The sequence below is a fragment of the Bemisia tabaci genome, chromosome 9 (assembly GCF_918797505.1).
Source record: "Bemisia tabaci chromosome 9, PGI_BMITA_v3".
In the NCBI taxonomy this organism is placed as follows: Eukaryota; Metazoa; Arthropoda; class Insecta; order Hemiptera; family Aleyrodidae; genus Bemisia; species Bemisia tabaci.
The window spans coordinates 880,222-893,970 of NC_092801.1; the positions used below are offsets into that span (position 1 = coordinate 880,222).

Sequence of the window (13,749 nt, forward strand, 5' to 3'; positions counted from 1 at the left end):
AGTGCGCCGATAGTGGAATATTACTCAATCATCGATTTTTCCTCACCATCTCGCAGTGTGATTGTTGATTTTTTCCGATTTTTCATCACAAGGTGCTACTTGTTTTTGAGTTTCCGGCCACCACTACTGATTTTACTTCGAGTTTTCCAGCTATAGGTAAAAATTAGTTGATTGCTGCATGGTTTTGTGAAGTGGAGTTTGTGTCAGTGCCAAGGAATATAATCTGTGAAATACTATAACGACTTTTTGGATTGGAATACGACCTTGCTAAGGAACAGCACAGCATATTGGGAGAAGATAGTTATTTATCGTATGTTGTTTTATTTTAAAATCTCATGCTTTTAAAAAAAATGATTGATGAAATGAAAATGATGAAAAATTGATGCAAAAAACGCTGACTAGAAAGGCACCTTACATAAAATGCGAATAAAAGCGCTTTACGCAGTATGTTTTCTGTTAAAGAGCGTTCGGGCTCGCACTGAGTCAATGTTAAATTGCGACGTTCAATTGTTATGTTAGCTCCATGCTCTTTTGCCACCTAGAGGTGTGCTTTTATACACCGACGATTTTATAAAATGACGTGAATTTCTATAACTTTAATATTCTCGGTTGAAAATTCAACGAGGTCTCGGGAAGTCAGGGAACCAAATCTTGGACACAGTATGATTGTAAACAATACTTAAAGTTCGTGATAAAATGGAAAAAATACATTTCCAAACTTTCATCACGTGAATCGTTTGCCAATTGAGATTTCGAGGAAAAAACGTGAGACCTACACTTCTACTTTTAAACTTTTTCTAAAGGCTCATTGAGGTAATAGTGAGTGAAAACCCGGAAAGACATAGGAGCAGTTCAGGTTATCGAGAGAATCTTAAAGTAAGTTCACTTTGAAAGCATTGGTAGGTACTGTGCTTTTCTTTAGCAAGGTAGAGAAGGTCAGGGTTACGAATTAAAATTTCCTCTAGGAATTTGTTACCTTGATCTATTTCGAGCAGTCACTGATATAAAAGTTCGATTTTAATACTAAACATTTGGTGCTCCATATCTATCAAACTAATAGGTTCGACAACCCGAAAGTTCGGGTTGACAGAACATCATGATAAAGTGGCCTATCGTGAATTGCGATTTATCGTTGTTATGACATTTAAACCTATATGGTAAAGAATCGATTACTAAGGTGTTCGCTGCGAACACCCTGTTTATCGATCCTTTTCCATAGGTTTAAATGGTATAACAATCGATACATCGCAATTCACGTCATGATCGAAATGGAACATTAAATATTCGAATCATACGATCAAACTTATTTTCAGTAAAGGCCGTCTACATCTAGAATTGGCGTTATCAAGAGGTTATGGATAAACGCATTTTTTTCTTTTTTCAAAAAAAAAATATGAAATTTCAATACGAAAATTTGACACCTTTAGATCCTGCAAAACTTAAAAACCGATATTTTTTTTATCATTGCTTGGTGTTTTTTGTTTTGCATGTAGCCACTGTTAAAATTGCCTCAAATTTTTCACTTTCCAAGTATAATTTAAGTTCACATCTAAAAACTTGTTTGAAAAGAACCTCAAAAATATATTTTAAAAAATAAATTATTTAAATTATTCAGTAAGCACGGAAATGTCAAAACATAACTACTGTGCACTGTTAAGATTATCTCCGTAAAAATGAATTTAGTCGAGGATTTTAGAAAATTCCAATGATTTTTAAAGTCCATGAGGAAATCGTACAAAATGATGGAGGACTGCTGGGCAGGTGACGAATTTGAAGATTTTAAGTTTTGCACGATCAGTGATCTACAGTTGAGGAAAATACCTATGTCATGCTCGAAAAAGAACTAGTGAAACTGATTTGTTTGGTTTTGCTCATGTCACGTGACTGACGTTGCATATAAATAGAAAAACAGAAAAAAACCGCGCATCCCTTTTAGAATTTTCCACATTTGTGATTTAAATTTGTTTTCTCTAAGAAGCTCAACTATTTTTCAAAATTATTTCCGGTAAACACCTTAGAAGATAAGCGATTCTTCTTTAATATAATTGTTTTTGTTCCGATTAAAAAATAGATACAGACTGAAGTTTGCCACCCGGTAAATAACTTAGACGCATTTTCTCATGCATTCATTATGAACGTGTTTTTTAATGAGAACCAATATTTGAATATTGCTCTGTGAAAAGGAACCATTATCTTTTCACATCCTTAGAAGCATCCATATGCATAAAGAAACTTAATGAGCTTAAGTTGGTTCACCCTGGTAAAAATTGGCGATAGGAACTGCGATTCAAAATACCATAGGAGTTCTTATAGCCGGCTGAAGAAGGCGATAGAAAATCATGTAGCTGGCTGTAGAAAGTGAAAAAATCATACGGCCGGGCTACACGAAGCGATAAAAAATTATACAGCCGGGCTATAGTTTCTATCGCCGGGCTTTACACTTTATCGCCTGGCTGTTGCTTTTTTAGCATTGGCTATAAAAGGCTGTAAGAAATTGTGTATAGAAATCCGTGTGCTTTGTAAATCCTTAAGTTTGTACGGAATCACCTTAATATTTACAAAAGGCACATTATATTTTCCTTCACTATATAATTTATTTCATCAGTTAAAATGAAAATAATCCATACAGAGTGTGCAAACATTTCAAAGTCATGAGTTGAAAAACGCTGACTCCACGAGATTAAATATTGGAGCCTAATAACACAAAGCGGAGCGGCGACGCACTGGCGCCTACAAACCGAACAGGAATACTTCACGCATTGCGCAATGCGTGAAGTATCCCTGTTAGGTTTGTAGGCGCCAATGCGCTTTTCGCGCTGGCTGCCCGCCCGCCGCGCCGCGCAGCAGCGTACCACGGCGCTTGAAGCAACTATTTCACACCAGAGGTATTGCACAGTATCATACGGAATTGAAGGCGCTCCAACATATTAGGAAGGACAGGCATCCTTCGAAAGTACGGAGCTTTTCTCGCAAAATAAATCAAGATACTACGGCCCAAAAAGAGAGCGGTAGTCCAAAATCTCACTGAGTCCTAGCATCCGTAATTAGTAACTTTTAGCATACACTTTATCGCCAGGCTGTTGCTTAATCGCCATCGGCTATAAAAGGCTATAAGAAATTGTGTTGCCGGCTATAAGAAGCTATTGGAAATCTTACAGCCGGCTGTAGGTCTATGGTATTTTGGAACACAGATTCTACTGCCAATTTTTACCAGGGCAACGATGAGCCAGATGGAGCTAGTGATCTCTCATTGCAAAATGTAGCCCTTAAGTTTCACGGCAAATTTTCAAAGTGAAGGTTGGTATATCAAACATTATTTTTCTTGTATCAAAAAAAAGTCAGCCTAAAGAAAGGTAAAAAAAAAATCTTGGCGGCAAATTCAAGAATCATCATGCTTTATCCAAGCTACTTTTTTTTCAGTGGCTAATTTCTTCAATTTTATTTTTTCATTTAAAACTTAGCGCTAAAACTAACGGTACAGCATATGGTACAAACATTGGCCTATTTTTGCGCACGCCTGTGTCATTCTGTCTTTTTCCTACCGGTTTACAATCACTTGAAAAATTAACGCTCCTCATGAACAATTTTTTTCCAGCGATCATAATTCATGGGTGAAATTATCCACTTCACCAGACACCTGCAAACACTTTTACTTTGATAAGTACATTAATAACCTCTTCACAATCAATATTACACAGGCGCCGAAAATGCCGGAGGCTCTCAAGTACGAGAAAATTGAAAGCGACACGGAATGCGGGAAAGTGCTCAACACTCTCTTCGTCAACAAATTTCGCCATGGGTACGTGCGAGTCAAAGGGGCCGTCATGCCCGACTACTTCAAAAAATTCGGAGACAGAATTCAGCAGATGGATATCAGAGATGATGACGTCTTCGTTTGCAGTTATCCCAAAACAGGTACCAATCAAAATCCCTTATTTCATTTTCGTCTGTTGTGCACAAGGTAATTCTGCCATGCTCAGGAAAAACGCCATAAGAACCTTCAGGCGTTGCCAAATTTCCTTTGATAAAACACGAATTTCCTGGTAAACTTCTAGATATTTTCTTTCCAATTTTTCAAATGATTTAGATCGTAATTTCACTTAAAGTTTCTGAAAATTTCATACATACATACAAAAATACATTTTACTGAAGGAAACTTGGCTGTACTCAAATTTTCATATGGCGTTCTTCCCTAGCTAGGCAGTATTGTGCTCTAGAAGGAACTAGGAGCAATGATTGGAATCAAATGGAAATATAAGGCGCACTGAATTCTACGTACATTGTTCCGTTTGATTTAATTGAGTGGCATGTAGACAGTGAAGCTACCAGACCACTTGTCTCGGTTTGCGATGATGCAGACTTCCTGTCACGCTTTATTTTTTGAATGGAAAACTACTCAACGTCAATTCTTGAAAACCTCCGTGATATCTTTTCTCTGTGTGAAGAAAACTTCAAGGAAAAACTTCAAGGAATGATATTGATTTTTTTTTTCTTCAAAAATGAGAGCGGATATCTGTAAACACCGTAAACAAGATACGTGGTCTGGTAGTTTCACCATTGATATAGTTTAGATTAACGCAAATACATCTTAAGGGACTCAAGTTCAGTACCCGCGTAACCTCAAGGCCCTACAATTTGCTTTCTCCTTTTACCCATGTCCATGCGTAGAACTAATCTCCCAGGTATAAGATATCATCCCAGCTCTTTCAAACAGTCTAAAATGAGGATCTCAGGCCAGACACGTGACGCAAATTTGAACTGTATTTTGCAATTTGAAACTATAAATTCTGGGTCTTCTGGAAAAACACTTATGTGCCTAGGGAAACTAATGGCACATACGTTGTTGTTAAACCGGACTAGAATTTATAGTTCCAAATTGCAAAATATAGTCCAGTCAATACCACCGCCCGGATGCAACTATTCGCGCTTGATGAATGTGCGTGTTGCATATTGAAAAATTGAAGGCGTTTCAGTTTCGTTTCCCCTCACAGCTGCGGTGCTCATCGGAAGAAGGCAACTGCTGCGAGTAGGGCAACATAATGGCTTGGTTTTAGCAATGTTTTTCTCAATGTTTCGCAATGTTTTCGGCAGTGTTGAGAAAAAACGTTATTACCTGGTTGGGAGTTACTGGGTCTGTTGTGCGCAAGAGATACAGGCGAGTGAATAGACTGGTTGAATGCAAATACCACGAAAATCGCGATGGTCATATTGAAATGAGCATAAAGAAGCTTAGGGGCCGTCCATAAATGAACATGTTTATGCTAAAAGGAACTGTGTGCATAGAGATTGAGCGTAACATAGTTCCTTTTAGCATAAATACGTCCAAGTTACGTAACGCTCTAGGGGAAGGGAGGGTCGAGGAGAGCATCACGCCATTTTGTTTTACGTATTAAAGGGTAGGGAACTACCCCACAAGAGTGTCACAAGGGAGGGGGGGCAAAAAGCCGAAAAAGTGCGTTACGTAATTTATGGTCGGTCCCGGGCCCTTAAGGGTGCTTTTTTACTCATTAACCTCTCAAATATTACACTAAACACATCGAAATTGCAGCCTAATGCTAGCTTGCGTTCTCGCTAAAAACATAAAAAAAGCTTAAACTCGTAACAAAAATGGCGAATAGTCTTGTTATGATTTCAGACACATAATTACGGCAATGTGTATCACTTGAAGAATTCGATAAACGTTTAAAATCATTTACTTTTTTCAGCTAAAGCTAAACGTCATTAACGCTGTAAAGTACCAACACCAGGTGAAACTTATGGATCACCCTGTATTATACGCGATCCACACACTGAATCCTCTCAATTAGGCAGCATCGGATTTCGGAGGCTGATCAGTAAGTGAGTCAAGGTCAATTCTGTTTTTGACACGACAGTATCGTAGTGGCGTGGCTTACTTTGTGATGTATCGATTGATCTGCCAATTAAACTCGTGGAAAAGGATTGATAAACAGAGTGTTCGCAACGGACACCTTAATAATCGATCTTTTGCCATGATTTCGAATGAGGAAATATCGATCATTTCCGCCTCGTAATTGCAGCCACGGTGCGTGAAATAAGTTAATGATTATATTAACGGGTTAAGAGATAACCTCTTAGTTTCAATAAAAACCGTATGTAGTTATGCGATTCTTGCTGAGCACGTAGTAGAGGTGCACGGTTAACTTTTACAGTTTCCACAACGTCGCAAATTTGGTTTCACGTCTAAAAACAACGGATGGTCTGTTTAAAATACATCGCGTATCCAATATCTCAAAATTTAATTCAAAAGTAATAATTAATCATTCATAATTACATATAATAATTAAATAATTAATAATTTAATTAAAAGCATTCGCGAATGAAGCGTAACAGTGGCGTGGCGTGTGTTGCGATTTATCGATTGATCTGCCATTTAAACCTACGAAAAAGTTGTTCAGTTCCAAATATCAATACTTGATCAATCTACTAGATCGTACTGCAGGAAAGTTTCAGATGCATGGACCGAACAGTAAAAGTAATTTGGTTGTATAAGCCGAAGGCACGGTTACAGGACCCGAAATTGCGGTAATGTGAATCACACTGAACTGCGTGGTATATATTTAACACTGGTCTATATTTAAACTGAATATTTTTTCTTTCCATTGCTAAATTGTTGCCTTGATAGGAATTTTACGGTGTTGAAATGTCCATGTGTTTACAATAAAATATACTTCGTGGAGAACATGCGTAGTTTTTTAGTGGTGAAATGGATTTCAGTCATGAAAAATTGTCGTTCAGAGAAATAGTTTCATTAATGCAATGAGCTAAATTCTTCATAGATTGCAACATTGCACTCCTCTCCCTCTGAGACATTGATGAAACTCAAGGTTGGCCTACTTATGCCTGCATAACTTACGGCTTGGTTAGTCATCATCCTGAATTACTGTGAAAACATTATCAGTTTTCTCCATTTTTTCCTGTAATGACTTTTCTGAACTTCCGGTAGGTAACTGATATCAATCCCAATCCAAGTCGAAGGTCAATGTCTAGTTCATCCATAACGACGGTGTAAGTCCGCAACCACGTATCTCATCTGCGGGGTTTGAAAATCTCCGCTCATATTTGGTTTTTTTTTTAAAGGAGAAAAAATTGACATCATTCCTCTTGCAGTTTTTACAGAATTTTCCCCGCACATAGAAGAAATATCACGACAGTTTTTAAGAATTGCTGTTGAGTAGTTTTCTATTTAAAAAGTAAAGTATGACATGAAAGCAGCAACGTCGCAATTCGAGATACACGCTGCCGTGCTTTAAGGAAAAACGCCGTATGAACCTTCAGGCGTTGCCAAATTTCCTTCGATAAAGGACGAATTTACTGGTCAGCTCATAAATATTTTCCTCCCAATTTTTCAGATAACTTTCCTCGTAATTTCACCTAAAGGCCCTGAAAAACGCAAGGAAAAAGATTCATTACTTTTTCCTTAAAAATGAACGTTTTATCGAAGGAAATTTGGCAACTCTCGAATGTTCATATATACGGCGTTCTTTCTTAGCAAGACAGCATGGTTGCGGACTTACACTATCGATAAGTCAAGTTATCTAAAGCTATGTCAATTAATTGCTCATATCTCCATTCACTGGCTTAACTGGAGATTATCGGTCATTTCCTTAAACTGAGCTCTCTCACCCACGCATGCAAGAACTGCAGTTCTATTATTCAAGTGCAAGGCAGCTGAAGTGCAATCGCATGACCTAATCCGAGAAACGTGCTTGCCACTTGGAATCTAGACTCGAAACGCTTGATATTCAGGAAGATGAAACTGTAAAATTCTATCAACCTTGTGAGTCTCCAGTACCTATTATGCAACGCGTCTCCGACTCACAATCAGAGAGGCCCTTGACACTGTATCACACTAATAATAGTGCGTATATCTTAACCAGTCGCATGTTGCCATGTAACTGAGTAATTTAAAATTCTCTTAACAAGTACTCTACCTGTAAGTATTCACTCTACTCTACTCTACTGCTTGTTAATGCGCACATGTTCACAATCAAGCTTAAACAATTAAGATGTGTGTATTATGTATTTCTCAGGTACAACATGGACTCAAGAAATGGTCTGGTGTATAGCGAATGATTTAGACTACAAAGGAGCAGAAGTTTTTCTCCCGGAAAGATTTCCATTCCTTGAGTAAGTAGCTATCACCAACCTCTGAAGTAGGAAAAATTATTTTGGTCGCGTGTGTCTTCAGCACCGCAACTTGCCTCTCTTCAATTTTCCTATTTCTCAAATATTTTCATCTACATTTTTTTCTTTTAAAAAATAAGATACAAAACGAGAATCGCCAGTCCTATTTCGAGGTTACGACTATTAGAGTTCAGCCGTTATGCCTTGAGCCGCTATGGGTAAGGAACAGAAGAGAGGATATACTTTGGAATAAGGGTTCATCTAAGAACGGACTTTTTGCATTTATTGTTGCCTGCTATTCCGTCACGTTTAATTTTTTTATAAGATAATCCAATAAACGCAAGTTTTTGTAACTTTCCATGCATTTCCTCTGGGATTTGAAGAATGTTCTAGATATAATCCAAGATTTTACCTGGTTTTTTCGTAAAAAAAGGATAAATCGAAAATGAGCCAAATTGGACGATGTCTGAGGTGCACTGAAAAAAAAAGGTTGGTAGAATTTACCATTCCTTCACGCTGTTTTTCACACAGCAAGAACTCAAAGTCGATTCTGCCAAAGTTATGGTTACCTGTACCAGTATATAGTAATTTTTACCTTTCTTTTAGCAGAATTGCGACTCTGAATTTACACTGTGTGAAATACAGCGTGAAGCAATGAAAAATTCTACCGATTTTTTTTTCAGTGTGGTAAGGCTGATTCTGGTTGAAGACGTCCATTAAATTTACATTATTTTTCAGTCACTCGGCACTTTTCAACTATGAGGCGATGTATGAAGAACAACCAGATTTTTCAGTGCCCGATTACGTCACGGATTCTGTGAAATATATCAGCGAGTTGAACACACGTAGATTCATCAAATCTCACCTACCTCTCGGGCTTCTCCCTGAGAAACTTCAAAATTTCTCGACGCGAGCGAAAGTAAGTATCATCTTCATCCGTGAGGAAGTCAAGCATTAGCATCCTTTAGTAGAGATGGAATATGAAATTTCATGTTTTGAAATTTCATATACGGCTCGAATAAATTTCACAAAAGTTGAAATTTATTAATTTTTTTAGAATTATTGATTAAACCTTTGGAGGTCTGAAAGCGTTTCAGATCGTCTTTCTGTTGATGCTGCGGTATTATGCTACTCTACTGAAGGTGCCAGACACAAAGAGGGGGCAAAAAGGGGAGTTTAGAGAGAAAAACCCCAACCTAACCTCTAAACTTAACGAAAACATTTGCAACACGGCGAATGTTTTAGGCTTGGGGTGAAAAATTTCAAAATTTAGAATCACTGTTTCTAGGCGTTTCTTAGCCTCCTGAATGTATCCCCAAAAGTTTCAATAAATTTCATGAAATTTCGTGAAATTTCATTCGAATAAATTTCATGAAATTTTCCATCTCTGCCCTTTAGGTTGATCTCCATCAAAGGTCAACAATCATCTTTGGGAATGAACACGTTCTGCTAAGTTGTTGATTCCACTCTAAAATTCTTGCGGCAATGAATAATATGTGCCACGCATAAAAGTAGGTTTCACCTTATTCCTCCCTGAGATTTCATTTTTTCATTTTTCAACCACAGACTGATTTCGTGGCTACACATCATTCGATATGATATCGAGCCTTCGGTTCGAAAGTGAACAAACTAAATCGAAAATTCTCGTGCTTAATGTGTCTTCAATCGATGTATGACCAGTCAATGACTGAATTTTAATAAATTAATACAATGGAGAATTTGCATGCATATTTGTTATTCCTTCGTCTGAAAGTTCTGACAGAGCTGATTTCACAGTATTTCTTATAATTGTTTTTTGATATGGGAAATAGTATAAAAATAGATTTAAAAGTGAGAAAATGCACCGCCTAGTGAAGTCATCTGGCGGCATTTCCCATTTGAACACTCGTATTTTCGCAGATTAGATCATTTTGTCACATCGTCTCCAATAATTGTCCACTTTACGAACCAAGGGTATCCTCGTGTTTAGTTCACTCAGTAGTTTCCACTTAAACACGGAATTAATCAAATTACAGACAACTGAAAATTCTCTATTAGCTCATGAAGAATTCGTACATTAGTTTATGTTAGTTTGTTTTGGTTCGAAACAAGAGTTCGATATTACATAGAATGACGTAGTCACGAAATTAGTACATTAACAGTGACGTAGTGACTTCATGATCGATTCTTCACCATAGCTTCAAATGGGGAAATATCTATAGTAGATCATTCTCGCCCCGCCACCAAAATGTCTTTGCTCGCCACTCACCATTAAATGAAGCTAGAATTATGCGAACAAGAAATACGAGTATTGCATTCGATTATTAGTCAAATCAAAAGGTGAACTTTCCTGGTCATCTTCATCACTGACTCAAAATTAGGGGCGCTCAAAAAATAATTCGTGCCTACATTTACGTTTTTCTAACCTATTTTTCCATGGGATAAACTTAATATTTTCAATATCTCAGGTAGCATTCTTAGGAGTTATTGTATAAATATTAAATTCAATTGTCCATCCTTTTATAAATAGGGATTATCCTCACCCTTTAGGTTACAGGCAAGCATTTGCAATATCTCCTCATATTTGAAGACTGATTAAATATTTGCTAATTCAATTTTCAGATCATATACGTGTGCCGTAACCCAAAAGATACGTGCGTTTCATATTATCATCATTGTCAATTGTTGGAGGGATACACGGGTGATTTCGATACGTTCTGCAAATTGTTTAATAATGATATGCGTGAGTATTCCTGAATATTTTTTCAACGTGAAAATTCTGACCGAAATTCCGATCCGAATTACACATTCCCTAGATAGTTTTTAATATGGAATCTTTAATTTCACACTTCTTTAATTAACCGAAACCAAGTATTTTTATTTTTCTCCCTCCAAATGCTCATTTTAGCGATCCGGTGACCACCCCCTAAATCCGGCTCTGAGTCTTGCGCGTCAGAAATAGCTTGTCGTAAAAATAGGTTCCAAAGAAATTTGAGCATAACAAGTTAAAATGCGTAGTTTTACAATTTGATTTTTGCCGTGCTTTTTGATACGCAAAGAAGAGATAGATCATTAATGCATCGAGACAGCCGCGAATAAAACTTCATCACTTGTGGTTAATGATAATTATGCAATTCCGTCGGATTTTAAGTGATTTGATTTTTCCGCACACTGGAAAAAAAACACGTTGGATCTAGAGTACAGACTCTTGAAAACATTGACAAGAAAAAATACTCTTGATTCAATCAGATTTTTGCCTAAATCAAAAGGAAATCCGCTCAAATTAAGAGGCTTGGTGGTTCTTGATTGAAGCAAAAATCCGATTGAATCAAGAGTATTTTTTCTTGTCAATGTTTCCAAGACTCTGAATTCTAGATCCAATGTGTTTTTTTTCCAAAGCATTATCGTTTGAGAGCGTATTGTAGCTCTGCTTATTCTTGAGTCACTTTTTTCATGCTCCCAATTCAGGACAATTTGAAGCACGGGTTCCTTTTTAAAAAGCTATGCACAGATAAAGGAAATTCATCCAAACTACGCCATTTATTCCATTCACTCCTTGACTCCGCTCGACCTTCCTCCTTTATTTAAAGGATGTTAACCCCTTGAAATTAGGACCGCGACAACTCATGTGACGCTGAATTAACCGTCATAGCAGCAGGCCCGCCACAAGGGGGGGGGGGGGATACTGGGTCCTTGGTACCGGGGCCCGGGCCCTGGAGGGGCCCGTGACGCAGGTGACAAACCACTACGAATTCATGTGTAACCCTTGTCTCGTAAGGAAAAGTGAAAAAATTACTCTAAAAATTCCGCAAAAGGTGAATAAAGTTTCAAAAACACGCTAGGGAACTATAAAATTTTTCTTACTTTTTTAGAGATTTCCATCTATTTTCAAGATTTTGAGTATATGTAGAATGATATTTTTAGCAACTGCCTTTAATTTTCTTCCGTTGACGGATGCTAACGGGCTCCTGTCTGGGCATCCTCAACTTCAATGGCTCAACTCCCTCGCCATAGACGTACGTAAGGGGAGTCCAGGGGGGCCCGGCTTAGCCTAGAATTGAAAATCATCATCTGCCCCCCTCAAAAAAACATTTATAGATGTTTTGAATGCAACAGTTCGAAAGTATTTGGTGCTGAAAGTAAAAGAAAAGGAGTAATTATTCTGCAGAAATTGATGGAAAATCTCCATCATGAGAGCTTCAAAATGCGTCCAAATAGATTTAAAATTTCAAAAATTTCCCGGGGGAGTCCCCCCGAACCCCCCTCTGTGCTAGGGGCCCGAGCCAGAAAACTGATACCAGGGCCCGAGATGGGATGTGGCGGGCCTGCATAGCAGTTACTTTAAAATCTTGACATTGCTATAGTAACCGCTGTGACGGTTTATTCAGCGTTCTGTGAGTCGTCGCACACTTTTTTACATCCAGAATGTCAAGTCAGCATTCTTTTTTTTCGGTGTGAGACTCAATCTCACACCGAAAAAAAGGATGCTGACTGACTAAATTTTTCATATTTATAATACATCAATCATCTCATTTCAATTGTTTCATGTAGTTGCCTACACTGCGGGCTCTAAAGATCCTGTTTTTGCCTTCTTTGCTTACAGTGTGTTTTTCACCCTTTTGGGAGCACGTTTTAGAGTTCTGGGCTCAAAGGAACAATCCAGATGTCTTGTTCCTAAGGTACGAGGATATGAAAAAGGTTCGTTCCATTTTTGTTGACCTCTTCCCTAGATAGATTAGCAGACCGTCACACTATTTAGTGATACACTTATGAGTCGATGAAAACATTCTTCAAGCGTAGGAAATATATGCAGCTTACAGAATAACCAATTTTCAATCGGAAAAAAGTACACATTATAGCTTTGAAAATGTTAACCTAATAGAATTAAAACTCGATAACCATGAAACTGAGACTGAAACTTGAGGACAACTGAAATGGATTTTTGGTGGCGATCTGCCGGCATTTCGAGACGGGACCGTGTTCGTAATGAAAGAATTCGGCAGGTGATGAAGGTGGAAAAAGATATCTCGCACGACGTCATGTTCAGGCTGTTATGCTAGTATGGGCATGTGCATAGAATGTCGGAAATGAGGTTGCTCAAACAAATTTTAGATTGGGTACCACCTGGGAAGAGGCGACGGGGACGTCCCGTAAAGGGTTGGCGGCTGAGCGTTGACGAGGAGATGTCTCTGGGAGGACAGGCATATGTGGCGTTTGGGTGTCGCAGAACGTCAGAGTGCGTTGTAGGAGCGACTTTTATATGGATTGCATTTTTCGCAAAAAGGAACCAAGAGCATTCCAATGTTGCTAGGATTGTGCAACATACATTCTCCGCAACAAAATTACTGAAATCATGAAAAGAAATCATATTTGCAAGGATGATTTTCCTATTGAATTCATAGTTAATTGAGGGTAAAGATACAATTTGTACAGATGATCAGTTTAGATTTGCAGGGTAAAGAAAGTTGCGCAAACTTAGCGACATTGGAATGCTCCTGGTTCCTTTTTGCAAAATCTAGAGTCCCTTTATACCCAGAGTTAAAGACAACTCACTTTTGGTTGGGCTGAAAGTGGCCTAAAAAAAATCCAATTCTAATTGGTTCTCACTCATGGAGGCCGAAACGA

At 38.0% G+C, this 13,749-nt stretch overlaps 1 protein-coding gene across 6 annotated transcripts in view; it reads left to right on the forward strand.

Annotated features, from left to right (window-relative positions):
* LOC109038979 (luciferin sulfotransferase) overlaps window positions 1-13,749 on the forward strand; it is a 15,957-nt gene continuing 2,208 nt past the window's right edge. Inside the window, exons 1-6 of one of the 6 annotated variants that reach the window (XM_072304630.1) lie at window positions 1-156; window positions 3,699-3,915; window positions 8,052-8,148; window positions 8,884-9,064; window positions 10,747-10,867; window positions 12,728-12,822. In XM_072304630.1, the coding sequence (XP_072160731.1) occupies window positions 3,708-3,915; window positions 8,052-8,148; window positions 8,884-9,064; window positions 10,747-10,867; window positions 12,728-12,822 (702 nt within the window). In that variant the 5' untranslated portion in view covers window positions 1-156; window positions 3,699-3,707. The other 5 variants (XM_019054267.2, XM_019054270.2, XM_072304632.1 and 2 more) reach the window with 5 other exon arrangements.